The 19,762-nt window shown below is 40.5% G+C and overlaps 1 protein-coding gene across 1 annotated transcript in view; it reads right to left on the reverse strand.

Moving 5' to 3' along the window:
* grin2aa (glutamate receptor, ionotropic, N-methyl D-aspartate 2A, a) overlaps nucleotides 1-19,762 on the reverse strand; it is a 163,882-nt gene that overhangs the window by 6,719 nt on the left and 137,401 nt on the right. The window contains exons 6-11 of the mRNA XM_085351498.1: nucleotides 16,555-16,726; nucleotides 14,908-15,061; nucleotides 13,760-13,885; nucleotides 13,201-13,430; nucleotides 5,983-6,143; nucleotides 655-744 (exon numbers count right to left, since the gene is read on the reverse strand). Of these exons, the coding sequence (XP_085207624.1) occupies nucleotides 655-744; nucleotides 5,983-6,143; nucleotides 13,201-13,430; nucleotides 13,760-13,885; nucleotides 14,908-15,061; nucleotides 16,555-16,726 (933 nt within the window). The remainder of the gene's footprint in view (nucleotides 1-654; nucleotides 745-5,982; nucleotides 6,144-13,200; nucleotides 13,431-13,759; nucleotides 13,886-14,907; nucleotides 15,062-16,554; nucleotides 16,727-19,762) is intronic.

Here is a 19,762-nt window from a genome sequence, read left to right on the forward strand (position 1 = left end):
GTCTTCAATAACATACAGTGCTGTGCAACCCCTCATTTTGCTAGTAAAATGGGAAATGGGTGCAGCAATTATTGAAACAGGGCAAAAAAGAGTTTGTACAATTCTAATAATCTTCAAAGTCAACATTTGGTACGACCACCTTTATTCTTCAACACAGCCTGACCTCTCTTAGGCAACTTTCTTGCTATTTCTTTAAGTTGTCTTCAGGAATAGTTCTTCAGGCTTCTTGAAGGTCAAAGTTCCTCTTTGGATGTTGACTTTCTTTTCTTCTGTTCTCTGTCAGCATGATCCCACATTATGTTCCACTGTTTTCTCCTCCCCGTCTGCTTTACTGCATTGGTAGTGTCTTTGGGATCATTCTCACGTTGCATAACATGGAAAGTGAGGTCATACTTTCCAACAAGATCAACAAAATTTTGCACTCCCCTCTAAAGACAATTATTTGTGTACATGTTTAATTGTGACACCACTCTATTAAGCTACAAAGAAAGTTTTTTAAATTAAGAGACAGAGGATAGAGTCAGCCACTACCGCTAATGTTTAGCTTAAGCTAATACGAAGCTTCAGTTTAGTAAGTAACATGCTTTTAATGAGTAATCATGATTACTCATTGAAGGATTACTCTACAAATAACTGAATTATAGGGATAGTTACCCGCTACCAATGGTCACCAGCTTACATCCCTCATCTCTACCGGCCATGTAGTTCAGCACTGCAGCGTCATAGATGAAGGCATCCAGCTTGCTGTGGGGCGAGAGAGAGAAAACAAAACAAAACAAAAACAAAAAAACAGGCAAAAAACAGACAAATAAAGGGAAATGGTAAGATGTTTAGCCTTTTTTTAAAGCGAGTCAGTGAGAAGTGAAGAGATGAAAAAGAAAACAGAAGATGGGCTTTTTTGTTTTTTTTAAAGAACGTGTTGCTTGCAGATCAATTTTAAAGTGTTAAATCATCTCCAATAGGACTGCAACCCAAGCATAACCAAACACACAGAGGACACAGTGGGGAGTGGTGGCGGTTCAATACACCACGCTTCACTGATGATAGGACCTTGGAGGCGCCTGGACGACCTAAACAAACTTTAGACAGACTCAAACATTTACACTGTCTCGCTTTTCACACTCGCACACAGAAGGACTCATAAATAAGTGGGCTGCAAAGTGGAAAGTTGAAGCTCCCGCACTTCAACTGACATTTTCAATGTAACAGATGCCGTTAGTATCCACTGCTCTGTTACCATCTCATTGCCTGTAAATGCTCTCTCTCTCTCTCTCACACACACACACACACACACACACACACACACACACACACACACACACATATAGAGCCCCGCTAATAGTGCAGTGACTGGTTGGCATTTACTGAATGTCACATGCAGTCCTCTAACGGAGACTCACAGCCGATAGTTTAGCTGTGTAATTAGCTTAACCCAGCACTGGCTCCATCCACAGGCAAGCTGTGTATCCAAACGTGGGGGAACCAGGAGTGTGTGTCAGCAAGTGTGTGCGATTGAACAGATGAAAGTGTGCACTGGTGCATTTCTGTAAGCAGGGATTTGTTTGTGCATGTTTGCAGATGCTAGCCAGACACGCTGTAGCTCACGTGAATTGGACGGGAATTCAACCACCACTTATCTGCCACACGTTCATGACGGTGAAAGATTGTAAAACATTTTCTTGCCAGATTACATCTACACCTTTAAATGAACACTGAGTGTCACTCTGAGTTTTCCTTTACTATTGCAGGACATCTCTCTGCAGTGTAGCCTACATAACATAAGGTGTTTAAACTATCATAAAACAACAAAGACAAGTATCATTAGCTGAATTCACACCATAAATGCTAAGAATCTGGCAAACCGTGAAATGTTAATGATTAACAACATCACTGTGAAACCTAAGTGGCTGTTTTATTGTGGCCCAAAGGGGGGTTTTAACCTTTGAATAATCAGCTGTAATAATTTGCCAAAAAATTCCATTTGTCAAAAGTCTAAAGAGTATTTGAGTCACATAAAATATTGTTATTGGCATTCTCTCCTGGTTTTCCTAGAGTTCTTTATATTATTTCTTGTTGTCTTCATTTGTTTTTGTCCACTATGGCAGTATTTCCCAACCAGGTGTGCTGTGGAAGACTATCTGGTTCCACCTGGGGTCCGTTCTTCGTACCTCGCTTACTACATCCAAGATCAAATCATCGCGCTAACTTTGAGCTCGCTATTCCGGTTCTCTGAACACACCTGTTGTTGACGATTAGTATAGCTGGATGAAGTAATGTGAGATCACTGGGTGGCTTAACAGGGGCTACGCATCGATAGTAGAAACATTGATCGGCAACCCTTTGATTGGTCGGCGAAAATGTCGAAGGAGCGCGCTCAGTATTTTACGGCAGCAGAGCAAGAACTCTTGATTGAGGGATTTCAGGAGTTTCAGAGTTTAATTAAAACGCAAGGGAACACTGCAAAGGCTGCAAAAGCAAGGAGAGAGGGCTGGCAGAAAGTTGCTGACACATTAAACTAGTAAGTAATTTAATAATAATAATAATAATAATGGATTGGATTTATATAGCGCTTTTCAAGGCACCCAAAGCGCTTTACAATGCCACTATTCATTCACTCTCACATTCACACACTGGTGGAAGCAGCTACGGTTGTAGCCACAGCTGCCCTGGGGCAGACTGACAGAAGCGAGGCTGCCATATCGCGCCATCGGCCCCTCTGGCCAACACCAGTAGGCGGTAGGGTAGATTTATTATATTACACTATATTATCCAATATTATATTACATTATATCATATTATATTATATTACATTATATCCTCTTTCACATTAGAGCCACGACAGGACCCACTAGAACATGGGAACAAGTAAAAGTGAAATATAAGAATATTCTACAGAATGGTAATATTTATCACTTATATTGCTTTTAGTCTCTTGAAAAGAGAGCCTGAAATAATCTGTTTGTTTGTTCATAACAGCAACCAAGAAAAGGGCAGAGGAAAAAAAGACAGGTGGTGGTCCTGCACCCCCTCGTCAACAATTTGGTTAAGTAAATAATACCCTCACGGGAATATCGATATCTCTCTATGAGCACACTGTCGCGCTGAGCTAAAGGATCCTGTCTATCCCGCAATATACGCTGAATTCTGAAAACTCTCCTTATCAATCTTGCACCTTCCGCAATGGGTGGCTCGCGTATACGGACAGAACATGGCTGCAACAGACTTCCCAAATCCACCTTCGCTTTTATAGCCGTGGTCTCTCATCTTGCTTACATGAAGTAATTTACTATTACTACTCTGAACTGTGAATTACATCTGAAATAATCAAATACATGAAATAGAATGATTAATAGTACATTTCCCTTTTTTTAGGAAATGTACTGTATTTCATGTATCTGTATGAAATCAATAAAATAATCAAATACTGCATTATCTTTAGTTACATTGATAATATTTATTTATGGTAAAACAGTGGTAAAATATCGCCGTTGCTTTCGTATAAATGAAGCGGACATACCTGAGTGGCCGCGATCTAATCCTGTTTACATAAAGTAAGCCTGCTCCCGAGCAGGTTTACGCTTACGGACCTGTTTCTATGACAGCAAGTCCCGGATGAGCTTCGGGGCACCGAACGATCCAGGATCACGCGAAATCGTCAACAATCAAATCCAGCTAACTTACTTAGCGAGGTACGAAGAACGGACCCCTGACCTGGGTCCTGGAGAAAATTCCAACCCAGATGAAGGCCCCAGCATGAGTACAGGTCAGAAGAAAGCAAAAAAGGTATACTGGGGACAAACCAAGCTAATTCCACTAGGCCTGCTGCGAGGGGAAAAATTATCAATATGCTGTTTGTGACAGTTTTACAGAAGAGGATTAGGGCCACTGAAAAAAAAGTGGGAACATCTTTTTTTTTTTAATTCTGAGAAAAAAGTCAGAATTCTGAACAAAAAAGGGCAATTCTGACTTTTTTCTCAGAATTAAAAAAAAAAAAAGATGTTCCCACTTTTTTTTTTCCCAGTGGCCCTAATCCTCTTCTGTACATTTTTGTTTGGTGGTGTGCCGTGTAATTTTTCTAATGTGAAATATGTGCCGTGGCTCCAAAAGGTTGGGAAACACTGCACTATTGCAATCAAAATATCTTTGCATTAATTTTTTAATATTTAAAAACTCCCAAAATAGTTGATTTTCATAATTCTATTATATTCAAATTATTTTAAAAATATATTCTCTAAAAAATTTGTGTCTGAAAACCAATCAATATATAAATTGCTTGAATTGCTCCCACAACTATGTAAGCTACAGAAAAGGATGTCACATACAGTTACTGACAAAATCTTAAGCACATGGAGATATGTTTACTGGGTTTTTTGCATTTAATGCCAAACTTGTCACTATAATAGCATTATACCATGATGAAAACACCAATAATTATTGATCAGATAGGGATTTTAACCATGATTTGATTTGTGCCATGTGCTTTTAGCATTTATTCTAGCAATTAATTGTCCACTCTGTTACTGTCAGACTTTGTTACCAATGTAGAGAAACTGTATGATTCATCATAATAGATGGGTGTTTTTTTCTGAAAAAAGTGGGGAAAAAGTTGCTAACTTGAATTTGGCAATCATCAACTTCTTAAGACTGAAGATGTTTTCAATACTGGAGAATCGAGTGTGTTACAGTGCGACGCTGATGCGGTGGTTCAAGCATTATAAACTTCCAAACTCCTCTGAAACACATGTATTAACACAACATTTTAATACCCTTTAAATTAACCATAACCATTAAAACAGTTGAACTTTGCTTATTTTTAAAGAGTAACAATAATTAAATCAAATCAATTTCGCTCCCCTGTGAATATTCTTGGTTCCTGTGGCTGTGACAGATTTTGTGTGTGTCTTTGTGTGTAAAGCCTCTCAGCATTATGTGTGATCACAGTTAATCCAGCCATCGAGCCCCAAATAGCTGAATGGTGCAGTGCTGCTCAACTGCTTATGCCACAGAGCCGAAATATCAATGACTGCATTACTGACTGCAGACACCTTCAGCAGGTGGAGTCCACAGATACACAGATAAGCTTGTTTTTTTGTATACTTATAAGCTGTTGTGCACAAAGCATTAGTTTACTTCAACACATGTATATATGTTGCATGTGAATAAAACAACAGAAGCCAGAGTGCCTAACAGTACCATAGATGCTGTGTTTACATCCAGCTTTCTTATACTGTAACTTGTGGATGGAAGATAAGGAGCTGAGAGGATCTATTGTTTCTCTATTTAATTTCTCCCTGGGGGCAGCCTGTTGTCTGAGCTATAGAACCTCTAATTGGATCCCACCCCATTGCCAGTGACCAATTAAAAATATCCTCTTGTCATCTCAACGACCGATTGTCATTTAACGTTCTCATTTTCCCTCCCGTCTCTCTTATCCTTGATGCTCCATACTTCCTTTCCTGTCCCTTTTCTCTGCCCTTCTTTATCCTCTCCTTGCCTCACTTTTCTTTTCCAGTGCACTCTCTATGTTCTTATTCTCTAGTCTCTTGGCCCATTTGTGCTTCATTTTCTGCAATTAAACATTTGGCACTTGGGTTTCAACTCTTACCCTCTTCCTCTTGACTCTGGTCCTCACTTTTCTTTCCCCCCATCTTTACCTTTATTTTTTCTCTTTAGATCTCTCCTTGGTTAGACTGATAACCGCCCCACTCCTCACCCCCTTTACACACTATCAGTCCCACTATAGAGTCCAGCGCTAAAAATAACCCTTGCTGTTCCCAATGAGGAAGCCCATTCATCCACAGTCTCACAGGACCTGTCACCACAGACACACACACACACACACAAGCGTGGATACATTCAGGCATGAAAGAAGTACACTTCACAGGCCTAGGTTTTCACAAAAAACTACACACATATGAATGATGTAAAAGTGCACTTACCAACAAACTCACAAAAACCCATGCACACAAAGTGTCTCTTTACCCCGTTTTGAGGCTGACGAGTGCATCCTGGACTCCAGTTTGGTGATACTTCACCATATACTGGTGCATGGCGGGATAGTTCTTCCTGATGTTTCTTTCAGTGGAACCATTTGGAACGGTCCCAAAGCGGAACGGAGGCGAGTAAGCATATGGGTTCTGAAACTGTGATGAGAAGAACAATGGAGAAGGAAAAGGAAAAGCTGAGGTTACACATCTTCATTTGAATTTCTAAAAAAAAAACCCCACAACACTTCAAGAGCAACCCTTACTGAAGGAACCACTGGTGCCGTAGTTTCCCATCCACTCGCTGATTTTCTTTTCTTTTTAAATTCTCCCATCATTTCTCTCTGCCTCCTCCACAAACCCCCTCTCAGGTATAATCAGTGTATCAGAGTACAGGTCAAGAGTTTTGTCCAAGCGTGCTTGTAGCTGAGGTAAAAACCAACCCTCCAGCACTGTGGTAACAATCTGCCCTCGGTGCCAGAAGCAGACAAACCCTATCAATTACAAGTGTGTATTTATGAGCCTCACTCTAACCACATGCTGTGCTAGTTTGTGCGCCGACGGTTTCAGTCCATATTATTAAAGCGGTTCTCAGAAACATAACACTGCATGTCATCTCAAACGCTTACAGGCTTACTTTACTTTGCTTTAACGTATTCATACAACACATGATTGACTCCACTTGTAGGCTGCTACTGGAGGATTTCATTAGCAGATTATTAGCATTCCTGTTGTTTTCTCTGTCTGTTCAACATACACAAAACTCATCTGCTTGATTGTTTGCAAAAACGATGCACTGTTTGCTTGCATCAAAAACTAATCTGCATAATATATTTGAGCATATTTCTAAGCGTTTATACATGCTGCATCTGACGGCACATATATGTGTCTCTGCTGTGTAATCAGGTCAGGGTGAGCGTGAGCGCGTGTCGACAAGTCAAACTGCGCTGTGCATACGAGTGCGCATTCATATGTTAGTGGAGATGTCACACAGTGTGTTTGTCAGCATGACAAGCAACAGCCCTTAGGAGACATTCTCTCCTCCCACAGTCCTTGCTATTGTTTACTTCTCCTTCTTCATCTTTTCTTCATTTGTGCCTTTCTTAAGGTTAAATAGAAGCTTTTAGGTCAGGAGAGGGTAAATGTCCCAGGAGGAGTGAGAGGGGGGTGACAGGGGCTGGTTGGGGTGTGGTGGAGTGGCGGGTTGGGATTCAGACTTGAAAAGCACTCTTCTCTTGCTTGATAATTACCAGTGAAGGGCTTTTAAGAACTGCACCAGCTGCTGCTAACGAAAGCTTAATGCAGAGCTGACGACAAAATGAAGGAGCGGAGGCAGGAGAGGATTTGAGGCTAAGATAGGTGTAGATAAAAGAACTCACCGTCCTGCAACATAGCCACAACCAGATCGTGGGGATTGTTGTCCGTCAAGGCTTTCTGGCAAGATTTCCGGACGATTTTCTGATGCAGGGTTTCCAAAGACTATTTTAAAAAAGCACGTATTCTCAACTTTCAAATACTGCCATGCTGTCAGAAACCTCCAGGTCTTAACAAATTATCCATAAGATGTACTTTAGCGTCTTTTCCTTGATACAGCAGTATACTTTTACTTGCAGGTTAGCTGCCAAAATCTGTTTGATTAGCTTTAGAAAGAGATCACAGTTTGGATCAAATATATGCAGGGTTGCGCAAACCCTGCACATTAAACTGCATTTCAATACAATGCCATGGGGAAAGGAGAGCATCAGTAAGAGGTGAGCTTTGAGTGAAGTGAGTCATCTGGCCTAAATCTGGTAATGTGTGTAATGACTGTAATAATCACTAATCTAATTAAAATATGAAGGTTTCTCACAGGACAAAATCCAGTTACCTGGGTAAAAGACTCAAAACCCAGAGGAGAAATTTCTCTCAGCAGCCTGAGAACACTTTTCTCCTTATGTACTGTAAGTGCATGTAGGGTGTATAGGTGCTAATAATAGGTATTAAAATCAAAGTGATATGTAAAGGTATCACACAAATTATTCTTATTAACTAAGCCCAATGTCAAACGCCAACATCAAAAGCCTTAAATAATCTGTAATAAAACTGTGAACATATACAGTCAGGTCCATAAATTTTTGGACAGAGACCTTTTTTTTCTAATATTTGTTTTCTGTTCCACAATGAATTTTAAAAGAAACAACTCTGGTGCAGTTGAAGTGCAAACTTTAAGCTTTAATTCAGTGGGTTGAACAAAAAGACTGTATAAAAATGTGAGGAAGTAAAGCATTTTTTTTAACACAATCTCTTCATTTCAGATGTTTTATTTTCTGTTTTTGCAGCTTAGTGATGGCTTGTTTCACCTGCATGGAGACCTCCTTTAACCACATATTGTCTGTTCACAGCAAAATCTTCCTTTTATCTGTTGAATTGGTAATGACATAATGAAAGAATTGCCCACACCTGCCCATGAAACAGCCTTCGAGTCAATTGTCCAATTACTTTTGCTCATTTAAAAAAAAGGATGTCACATGAGCTAAAACTCTTAAACCCTTCATCCAATTTGAATGTGGATACTCTCAAATGAAAACTGAGAGTCTACACATTATGTCCATGTACGTTACATAACTATAATTGGAATATGTTTTATTAAATAGGTAAAAACTTTCACCTTAAACAAGGCACAGGTTACATGTTTACAGACACTGGATGGCAATGTGAGTATCAGTTGACTCCACAAACCACAGAAAGGAGCAAACCTACAAACCTACGCAAGCTAAATGGAATAAAAACAAATAAAATAAAACACAATAAAAATATAGTAACTCTGTGCAACATATAAATATATTGCTTACAAATGTCTGTGGTTATCATGAAACCTTGATCGATCTCATTGCTTTTGCCATGTTTATTAACTCACCCTACTCCTTTATTTTCTTCTATTTTGTCCTGCAGGTCTTCTTTGGTCTGTTCTGCTTCTGCTTTCCCGTCCATCTCCTAATCACTATAAACTGACTGGTTCTTGTATAACGGTTTGTTACTTTACCTGAGCACTCAAAGGAGTTTATGCAACATGCTTCCTTCACTCATTCACAATTTTCTATGCTTAAGTGGTTCCTGCCGAACAGTCGGAGACATTCACACTCTGATGGATGTATTGGAGAGCAACTTGGGGTTAGTATCTTGCCCGAGGATATTTGGCATGCAGACGGATACATGTCTTACTATGTTTTTTTATTCTCTGTGTGTGTAAATATTATGCTATAAAACAGTGGAGATCACGACATGAACAAAATTATTCAGACTATTTGCAATGAACTTGCAACCTCGCTGCCTTTAAAATGGTTGAAGAGCAGATCTGCGATCACACCAGTCTTCAAAGCGACTTTGGTGCATCAAAATGCCAATAAATGGAATGACTTCAATTAACTGAGATAAACTGGCAAAAATCACAAATCTGTTGCAATGTCCACAGAAATTCATGTCAAACAAAAATTTACATTAACAACTTACATTTGTTGTCTACTCAGAACCTCGTAGATTTGAAACAAAATGTTTGAATTATAGCAGGCACTGTGCAACCTTGCTTTTACGTAGAGTGAGGCACATTGCAGAAGAGTTGCACTCATTTATGAACTAGACTGCAATTATTTGCAAACCTTCACTAGTCTGTCTGAAAGTGACTGCAGTCAGACAGTCAATGTTTGGATGAAGGCTGCCTCCCACCAGGTGACCTCTGTAATTGCCATGCGATCAAAAGTGGTCGTATTGTGCCATCCTATTTTTAGTGACTGAGTCATTGGAGGTCTCCACGCTACATTTTCATGTCCCATCGCTTCCCAGAATTTGTCTGCATGTCTACAAATCTACATGTTTTGCTCATATGTGACTGTTTTTTTTTAACATTATTTAGATGTTTTAAATCTCTTCTAAGTAGATGCATGTGGAAAGTGCCAGAACCTAGTTATTTCTTTCATCATAATGCCGCTGAAAGCTACTACAGCTCCAACAACAGCAGCAGATTGTTTACATTTGAACTTTGAAGTCTGTAGGCTTCACAAAAAGCAATTTTATAATGCTGAGAAACCGAAACAAAACCGAAAAGCAGAGAAAGAGCAGCCAGATTTGCAAAGACAAATCCCCATGCACCATAAAACACCAAAGACCTGTTAACTGACTGCTCTCCACTTGTGCATGAAGCAGGCTGCTTAGAGAACAAGTTTAACAGCTCAGTAAACATCCATTGCTTTCTCTTCATCAATTATTAAAACAAATAAAAACAGCTCTTCCTGTCACCATTGACTGAAATGGACCCAATGCACAAATACTGCAGCTTTAAGAAAGTTACATGTAAAATACACTTTTTTAAAAACAAAAACAAAACGTTTTTTTGAAGGCTTCAGTTAGTAGGAATTTAAAATTAAAACAATGTGACACAGCGATCGACCAGTCGTGCAGTTAATGTATAATTTTAGGAGAAACACTTATTTACCAGTAATTTGTTCTATTGTACTTCCCCACAGGTGTCTCACAGACCATTCTAAGAATTCTGTTAGTAACTAATGTAATCAACTTAAATTTATACTTGCATACAATTCTTAAAGCTCTCTATTCCTAGATTTGGCACAAACATCCACCAAATGTAATCTACAAAGTCTGTAAAATAATGCCTGTGTAACTTAGTATGATCTTTGAGCAATGCCAACAGCGATGCTAAAACGATCACTAGTTAAACTAGCTTCTACACTAGGGGTGGGTTTTGATTATCGATTTATCGATTAAAATCGATTCTAGCTTGGATAACGTGATATTGACTCAATAAAATCCAGAATCGATTTTTAAATATGAATGTATTTTGCACGAAACGCCAGAATCTCAGGTTAAACCTCACAAACTTTCAACAACCACCAAACACCTAAAACAGTAAATGAGAGCAGGTACACGGATTCTGCACAAAGACGTAAAAGCAAAGCGTGGACCCGCCGACGGATCAGAATCAGTGAGATGTCGCTTTTCTCACCCGACGGCACGGACACAGGCGGGGCTGAAAGCCGACAGCTCGCTGATTCTGATGTTTCTGTGGGTCTGCGCTTTGTGTTTACGCCCTTTTTGAGCTGATTCTGAAGCTGCAGGTTTTTATCTCTCTCCAAAAATATTGACCGAACCAGCAGCAAAAGAAGATCCAAACTTTGCTTCACATAAACATCGTCATGAATTCCCTCTGACCTTTCCTGTTTTGCTTCCACCACGATAAAAATCACACTTCATGCAGACCTCTCTGTCTCTGTACTTCAAGAACAGTTTCCAATCTAAAAATCTCTGTTTTCTGCATTATTCACTTGCTTTTTACGCACAAGACTGCCGTTGTTTACAGCGCTGTTTTTTTCCTTTTAATTACTTCCGAAAAGAAAGCCTCATTTCTGCTGTTCAATACTGAACAAATTTAAACTTTTCACTTTTTAAAATTATGCAAAATTGCAAAATGCTTGGCTGTGTCTCTAATAAAACCTCTGTAACTTTGCTCTGCTTCACTTCAGCAGCATCAGGTAATGTTCATATGTTGATTAATGGTTTTCTTTCATTTTTGATCTACTGCAGAATATTTTTAAGGTCATCTGCTATAAAATCCCAGGCCAGGAAAATCTTCTTTCTTTTTATAGATAGAAAAATCAAAACGATTCTAGAAATCAGTGACGATACCCAGCCTATTCTACACTGCTGCCACTTTTCATTAGAAAGTGCAAAATCTTGTCCACTGCACATAGTTTGTGAGCACCATAAGTATATGGTAGAGATGAGCCTGTACATATATCACTACTATCAGTACTAACATTTCAGACTGAGTGGTAGTAAACTATTTGCTGCCTTTAAAGATCTGTCATCATCATTAGCTTAAATACATATTAGCTGTAACCACACCTACACGCACTGATATAACAAGACAGCGAAGGGGAGCTATCTGATTCACACCGCTGTCCATTACTAATATTCAACAGGAATGTATGCTATCACAGCTACAGCAAGCTAGCCAGAAAGCTAAAGGTAAAGCACCAAACTTAGGGATGGTAACTAACAACGGCAAAAGCCTGCTTTGGAAACTATGCCTATATTTCCCAAATGCATTGAGGGCAGTGATGCAATCTTAAACTTCATCTCGTTGAGCACTGATGCACCAGAGTGTTGTGTGTATGTGTGTGCACTTTTGTGAAGCATTTTGGTCCTGCAACTTTTGGAAGAAAAAAATGTTACTTTTAGAAAAAAATGTGTTTGCCTCATCATATAAAATGATTATAATTGCATATTAAAGGAAATGGTTGTACCAAAGTATAAGAATTTACACTAGTGGTGTTACATCCTTCCCTCAGGTTGATAGGTACAGTAGAGTGCATCTGTTTGTGCCTGCTAACAGTCTAAACCCACCTTAAGTAAACTACACAAAACATGGCCCCGCACGAGGAATGCTTTTCATCATTTTGTCGGTCGCATTTGGCTCGATGGCCAGCCTCTCTCAGCATAACTGTCTAAACGGCCATTTGCCCTTCTTGTCTGTTTCCTTTCGTTCCCAACCCTCCCTGTCTTTCCACATATTCTATTTTCTCCCTCCTAATGCCTTTCTTCCCTTACCTCAGCCTTCAAACTGGCCCATATCTGTCTGCCTGTTGTCTTGTACCATCTTGTGTGTCTTGGCCTTTTGCTAGTCCTCAGTCTCTCTCCTGCCAATTGATGTACCTCTTACACCATCCCTCCCTCCCTCTCTCCGTCTGTTTGTTGTCAAAACCCTCTATGTCAGCCTTCTCTTGATAGTATCGCCTCTAATACATCTGTATTTCTGTCCTTGGAAGCACTCTGCTCTTTTGTCTAGCCTTCTCCAACCCTCCAATCTGTTTCACTACATTTGGCTTGACCTTTTCTTTTAATATCCCAGTCTTTCTGTTTGTTGCTGCATTTTTCTATATGCATGTCATTTTGATTCTGAGTGCATAAAACAGAGCCCATGTTAATTCATTCTGGAGCAACAGAACACAATTTCCAGCTGGATTTAAAACGGTAAAACTTGTACATTTGAATTCAGGTGACTGGAACTTTGTGAGAGGAACGGTAGTGCCACATGCAACAAAAACAGGTACTATGCTTCATTTTCCCCTTCATCCTATGATGATTTTCTAATCCTGTTGTATGATATAAAACTGAAGGCCTGCAAAAAACATATCATAAAACTACCTCATTCGTTCTTCGTTACCTTGTTGTCTGAAAGCCCGGTGACTTGGTCGACAAACTCCTCCTGAATCATGAAGGCGGCCAAGTTGGCAGTGTAGGAGGCCAAGAAGATGACAGCAAAGAAGGCCCATACTGACACTATGAACTTGCTGGTGGTTCCTTTTGGGTTTTGCACCGGCACAGAGTTGTTGAAGACCAGACCCCACAGCAACCACACTGCCTTGCCCATGGTGAAGGAAGGGCCGTGAGGGTCTGAAAACGAGGAAAGAGAGTGTGTGTGGGAAAGCGAGATGGATGGTATAAAATTAGAAAGAAAGAAAACAAATATTTCAAAATCTATTTGTAGAACAAGTGACATGCAATTTAAACTACCCAATATTAGAGCAGTGGACTTGTGCTTCTGTGTTAAATTTATGTCGTAGGTATATTGTAACCCTCCTGAAACCCTACGGCATAACTTGACGTGTACCTCCTTAGAAATGTGACTACACGCAGCAGCACCACAGCAACACAGGCATAAATGTTGGCATAGGCTAGAATCAGTGCAGAAGTCTAAATTAAGCTTTAGTGTCCGTACTCACCTTTTCCCTGTGCCAAGTTTCTGTTGAAGCCAAGAGGACTGATGTATTCGAACATGAAGACAGCCATTGCAGTCACCAGCAGGAGCATCACAAACATCATCACCCACACTGATGCACTGAATGGCTCTGTGAAAGAAAGAGAGAAAGTCAAGAGAACAGAGGTCGTGCTAATGCTTAGCTAATACTGCACTTTTTATAGCTTATCCGTCACTTTTTCTTATCATTTGCACACTCCTCGTCTTTCCACAAACTGAAGGAATAAACAGGTCAGAAATACCGTATGCACACACACACATACTGAGGGAAGAACTCCATGTCCAAGCAGACCGTTCTAAGTTCAGAAGCCCTACAGATCTCACCCCACCCACCTACCCCAAACCACTTGCATATATACTGGCGTTCCTCCTATTTGGCTGTGGAATAAGGGGTACAGTATAGAAAGCCCTGGTGTCAGCACTCCTGTCCTCCCTCTGAGCCCTTAACATTACTGCAGAGATTAAACTCTGCTCTAATGTATGGGAGAGCACTGCTGGCATAGGGCCGCACACCGGGATGTGTGCATTTGAGTGTGCATGTGCAGAGTGGCAAGCAGCCATTATGAGGTTTTCCTGCTAAGCCCTTATAATTTCCATTTTCACACCACTAACTGCATGCTTCCACGCATGTCAGCATGTGTACTTGCGTGTGCGTCCTTGCTGTGTGTGTTAGAGTTTCTCTTTTTCGTGGAAATTCCTGCAGCCAATTTGCATGTAAGCTTGTGTGTGCATTGGGTCAGTGGCATCGCGAACTGTTGTGGATGTCAATGTTAAAGCACTCTGCATCAAATGAACGTGACTGAGGAACCATAACGGGGATATCCGTGGTCTCTTAGGTTAAAATCCTGCGGTTAAGTGCCTCTCGGGTAAGTGAGAGTCGCTGTGGCAGGAAGCGGGCATTCAGCTAAATCCCTCAGATGAAAGAGCAAGTATTGACAGCTGTGTAACAGAAGTGAATTATGTTGTCAGTGCTGTATCTGAGGGAACACACACACACACTCAAAACAAACACTGTTCTATACTAACACAAACCAGAGAAGCAAACAAGACAGGTTTTCTTCTTGTTCTCTCCTCAGTCTAACAAGAGAAGAGCAGCTATTTGGTGACAATTACCAAGGAAGGCTGATGGGGACACAGTTCCATTGCTACGGGACACCATGACACTGATCCCAGTTTCCACGAACGGGACGGAGAAATCGATGACCTCAGAACGCTCCTCATTGATCGTCAGAGATCCGACGGCCATGACGGCTTTCTTATAGACCACCTTTTCAGGGTAGGGGGAGGAGGAGGGAGGAGAGCAGGGACATAAGAGGAATGATTGGGGAGAAAGGAAGAGAAAGTTACAATCTACTCATCCGTTCATCCATCTGGATCCATTTCCACCCCAGCTGTCACAGGGTCAAAAGGTGGAGTACACCCTCGATAGCTATCACAGAGTAGAACAAATGTCTTCATTAGGCTAACTACATGTTGTCTCTTCCACCCAAAGTAAATGTTGACAAATCTGTGCACAAGAATGTAAAGATTACTGATTGCACATAAATAAAGTTTTTAATCTCATACTGAAATTTAATCAATGTAGCCAATATGTAAGCAGTAGTGCAAAATAGGATTAAAACAAATACAAATAACATTCAACCCATAAAATGAATTAATTAAGTGTGGTGGGGCGTGGTTTGCGGTGCCGTGCGGACGCACCTGCACGGCACCGCAAACCACGCCCCACCACATAAAGCATTAAAAAATGCAAAGTTTATAGTCTTAAAATTAACTCTGGAACTTGGGTCTTCAGGTCTGAGTTGCTATAGTAACAGTTGTTTTTTGTTTTTGTTTTTTACACTCTGTGAACATTTGCTCTGGCGATATTTAAATTTATTTTGAAACATAAAAAAATTGGAAAAACTAAATGATCATTCTAACAGTCTGCTTTAAAAAAAAGCACATTTTAAATTGTTGGTCACCTTTTTTAGTTAAATCTGCCTTTGATTACAGATTACTTAAGATCAAACTTTCCAGTGGGCATCAGTTCTGAGGTTTGGTTGCTCACACATTTGTTGCCCTGCAATATTTACCTCCTGATCACATATAGGGGTCATTGTTGGCGAATCGCTAGTTCAGGGGCTTGCATGTTTAAATGTTGTGTTAGATTTAACGGGACTCAAACTCAAAAAAGTTCATCTGATCAGCAAGATATTTTTTGCAAATGTGAGATTCAAGAACTTTATTTACACCAGTTACACGCCAACGGATGCATCAGGGCAACTCATGGCTCAGTATCTTGCCCAAGAATAAGTTGACACGCCAACTGGAGATCGATCCAATTACGTTTTCACACAGGGCCAGGTAGGTTTGGATAGCTGTTTTCACTTCATTCAAATCATCATTAATCATCAATCTGCCTTTTGGATTTACTCGGGTTATCTTTGTCTAATTGAAATTTGTTTGATGATCTGCAACATCCAACATGCAACAAGTAACTGAAAGGAAATTTGGAATAAAAGAATGAAACACCTGTATGATATCATAAAAGGTATACCTGTGGGGTCAGCAGGTACCCCACTTAGAAGAACGAGGATGAACTTTAACCTTAATACATGTTTTCATCTGAAATGTATCACTTTGTATTAGCAAAGTGCTGCTCCATCAAAGCACATCTCCACAATGTGTGATGATCTTAGTTTCCAACAAGATGAGTAATACGGTAGTTGAATAACACAGGCACACTTATATATACACACACAAAAAGGCTCTTTTTACCTCTCCCACCATCCCATTCCAGACGTTGTTGATCTTCTTGCCATGCTTGCCATTGGTAACCAGGTACAGGTCATAGGTGAACTTCACATACTTGGCTATCTTTTTCAGAATGTCGATGCAGAAACCTTTACAGCACTTCTTGATATACGTCCCACCAGCCTCAGTCGTGTTGCTGCAGAAGCACAAAACACAAAGACCATCAGCAGATGATTAGTCTTTCGCTCGGTGTCAGCGGTGGGAAAAAAACAAATGGCATCAACGCTATGATTGAACACTGAAGTAAACATTGACAGAACAAATACCAGCTCTTTGCATAGCCTGCAAATCCATTTTTACATCCACGTTTAGGTAGGGAACCCTCATTCATTCATTCATTAAAAAACAAAAGGAACATTGTTTGCTTCATTTTTTCCATCATGTTTGTTAAATTTGTGATTGCACCAGTGAACAAATATCACCCTGGGTCTTTTTCACCTTTAAGTTCAGGTCAATCTATTCAGGAATGACTGAAGATTAGAAAAATATGCTCCCTTTTCTCCCAACGCCTCTCTGGAGAAGGAAATTTTGACGGCGCTGCATCTGCAAGCCTTGTACCATCTGTGTATATGAATTTGAGAGCAGAAGAGTTCACACACAAGAGCACATCAACTTTGAGCCACCTGGGAGTCTCATTTAACTTTTAGATGTGTGCTAATTAGAAGACGATAACCTCGTCCTTTAGCGTAACAACAACCTGGGCAAAAACTTGACGGAAAGTAAGGAGGGGACCCCCGCGCATCAGGCTGTGACTCTGCAGTACCCTTCAGAGATGAAACTTTGTCACTTTTAAGTTATTCTGCAGCACCAGGAAAAAAGAGATAACATTTGCCAGTTTTTCGCAAACTCCCTCACTAGTCGCCATCGATCTGTCAAACAAATGTCTCCCCAAGTGGAATTCTTTCCTGTCTTTGAACTGGAAAGGCATTTACTTTCACAGTCTAACAGTTTCACACAAGAAAGGGGAAAAAAGAGCCAAGTGCCGATATGTCAGCAGTTATGAATGTCATTCTATGAAACCTGCAACTTTTGAACACCACACTGAAACACTAAACAACCTTTAATCCATCACAGAAGAAATAAAATTATGGGCTTGACTCCTTTTTAGTGTAAAATAATGTCTTTTCCTAATTGCATTTGCAGCTCTGTCGAATGCAATGTAACTTTTTATTTTGCTTTCCTGATCCACACATTTCAACAGTAGCTCAACAGTTTGGACACCAGTGGCAATGGAATAAAATCACAGAGTGGATGGACGGAGAAAAAGAGATACTGGCTTGAGGTTCTGTGGGTAATGTGGTATGAGCTTAGAAGCGCTAATTAACTTAGTCTTCTCCACAGAAGAGGTCACACTAGGCAGCGGCTGCACTGTACTCTTTGATATGTAAATTTCTTGTCTTTATTCCAAGCATGGCCGCTTTAAGCACAATATGCAATATATTCTTGTGATGTTGAAGTAAGAATGAAATTGTGGTAAATGTAATGCAACTACAAGGAACAGGTTGATGTTAGCCGAAACAAGGACAAATAACCCAAGTTTCTGGCAGATTCAGCTGGTGGGGAATGGTGGGAGCTGACAGAGTAAGCATATAGGCCAGAACTTAGCTGCATTCACGAACACGGCGTTCCCATTTAGGCAGGCCACTGTACAGATCAGGCAGTAAGAGCATGTGATGTTATGGAGGCTGTTTGTGAACTTGGCAGGCCAACTTGATATAGAAACACTACAGGGCCCGAGGGGTCTCCAGGGAGGAAAGTGTGGGTCTGTGTATGACTATGAGAGCGTTAGTGTAAGTATGGCTTGCTCTTAAGCCAGGCCTGGATGAGTGAATTTCTGGTTCTGCATGCATGGGTACTCCTTCAACCCCAATCCAACCCCCGTTCACCACTCCTGGTCTGCCTCTCTCCTTCCCTCCATCTATCCCACTTTCTCCAAATGGGCGCTTCGGATGCTTGAGTGGGAATTGCGCTGTGGGAGGCTGAAAAGCAGCATTGGCCTGTGAGTGAGTGGACATGTGGCCACAGAGAGCGTACGAGCTCGTAAATGTGTGTTTGTGTTCCTCCTTGGAGATGCTTTGCTCTCCGCCCCACTTCACAGTGTTTTCTGGATGTAAATCACTGTCAGCCACTTCCCTAAAACTATCGCCGCTTAATCAACTCTGTTTGTGTGACGCAAAAAGAGCTGCAGACAGACGCGTTACGCATTGAACGAGTGACATAAAGTGTGTAGACCTTTTTTTTCACACATATATTAAAGCCCTGAACTGTTCTAGACTCTGTGTGACATGTGACATCGCAGATCTGTTTCCTTTGCCCAAATTGATCCAGTATTTAGCAACAAGAACATTGCTGATTGCTACATGTGAGAAAGGGCAACTCTGAAAAATGCCCAGACTTGATCTCCTAACATTTTCTGGTATTTCCATGTGGAAAAAATGAATATCTATAATAAATATCCATGAAAATGTACGTGATCCAGACGTCATTTATTATTACGCTGATTCAGCACCACTCAAGTCACTCTGTGACATACACCCACAGTGTGTGTTTGCGCTCCAGGAATATAATATAACAAGGGGCTAGAGGTATTTTGGCGTTAGTGAAAAAAAAGAAGAAGGAAGAAATGGTATGGAAGGAAGTAAAATGCTGAGTTCAGCAGCCACCTCCATTTTCAGGAGGAAAGAAGCTGCTGCAAAGCCTGCACACTGCATCGCTTTCCGTGTTCGTGAGAGAAAGGGGAGAGCGAGACAGCATGCACTGACAGAGGAGCGCAGAGACGGCGCTGTGGAAAATGAAATACGGATGATGTAAATTTATTACCTTCTGATTATCCAATACACTCTTATGAAACTTTCTTTTATGCGGTCCTTAGTTTTTCTTCTCATACAACAACATTACGTGTAAATCAGTTAGACTGCGAGTAGAGTGTATTTCAGACCATTTCACTGTGTTGTGCTTTTCCACAAGACAAGGTAAGGAGGAAGAGAGTGGGTGAGATGACTTAAGTGCAGCTTATTGTGTTGCAATAATAAGCATGTGTGCCATTACAGGACCGCGTTGTTAGATTAAGACTAGCTGTAACACACACTTACATTTTTGTGCCTTAGGTTTAGATGATTTTAATGGATGCATTTTCTTTTAACTTTCTTATATACTTGAATATATATCATTG

Source organism: Diplotaxodon limnothrissa, linkage group LG4, assembly GCF_057381915.1.
Source record: "Diplotaxodon limnothrissa isolate DT_005_m linkage group LG4, D_limnothrissa_male_GT1.1, whole genome shotgun sequence".
NCBI lineage: Eukaryota > Metazoa > Chordata > Actinopteri > Cichliformes > Cichlidae > Diplotaxodon > Diplotaxodon limnothrissa.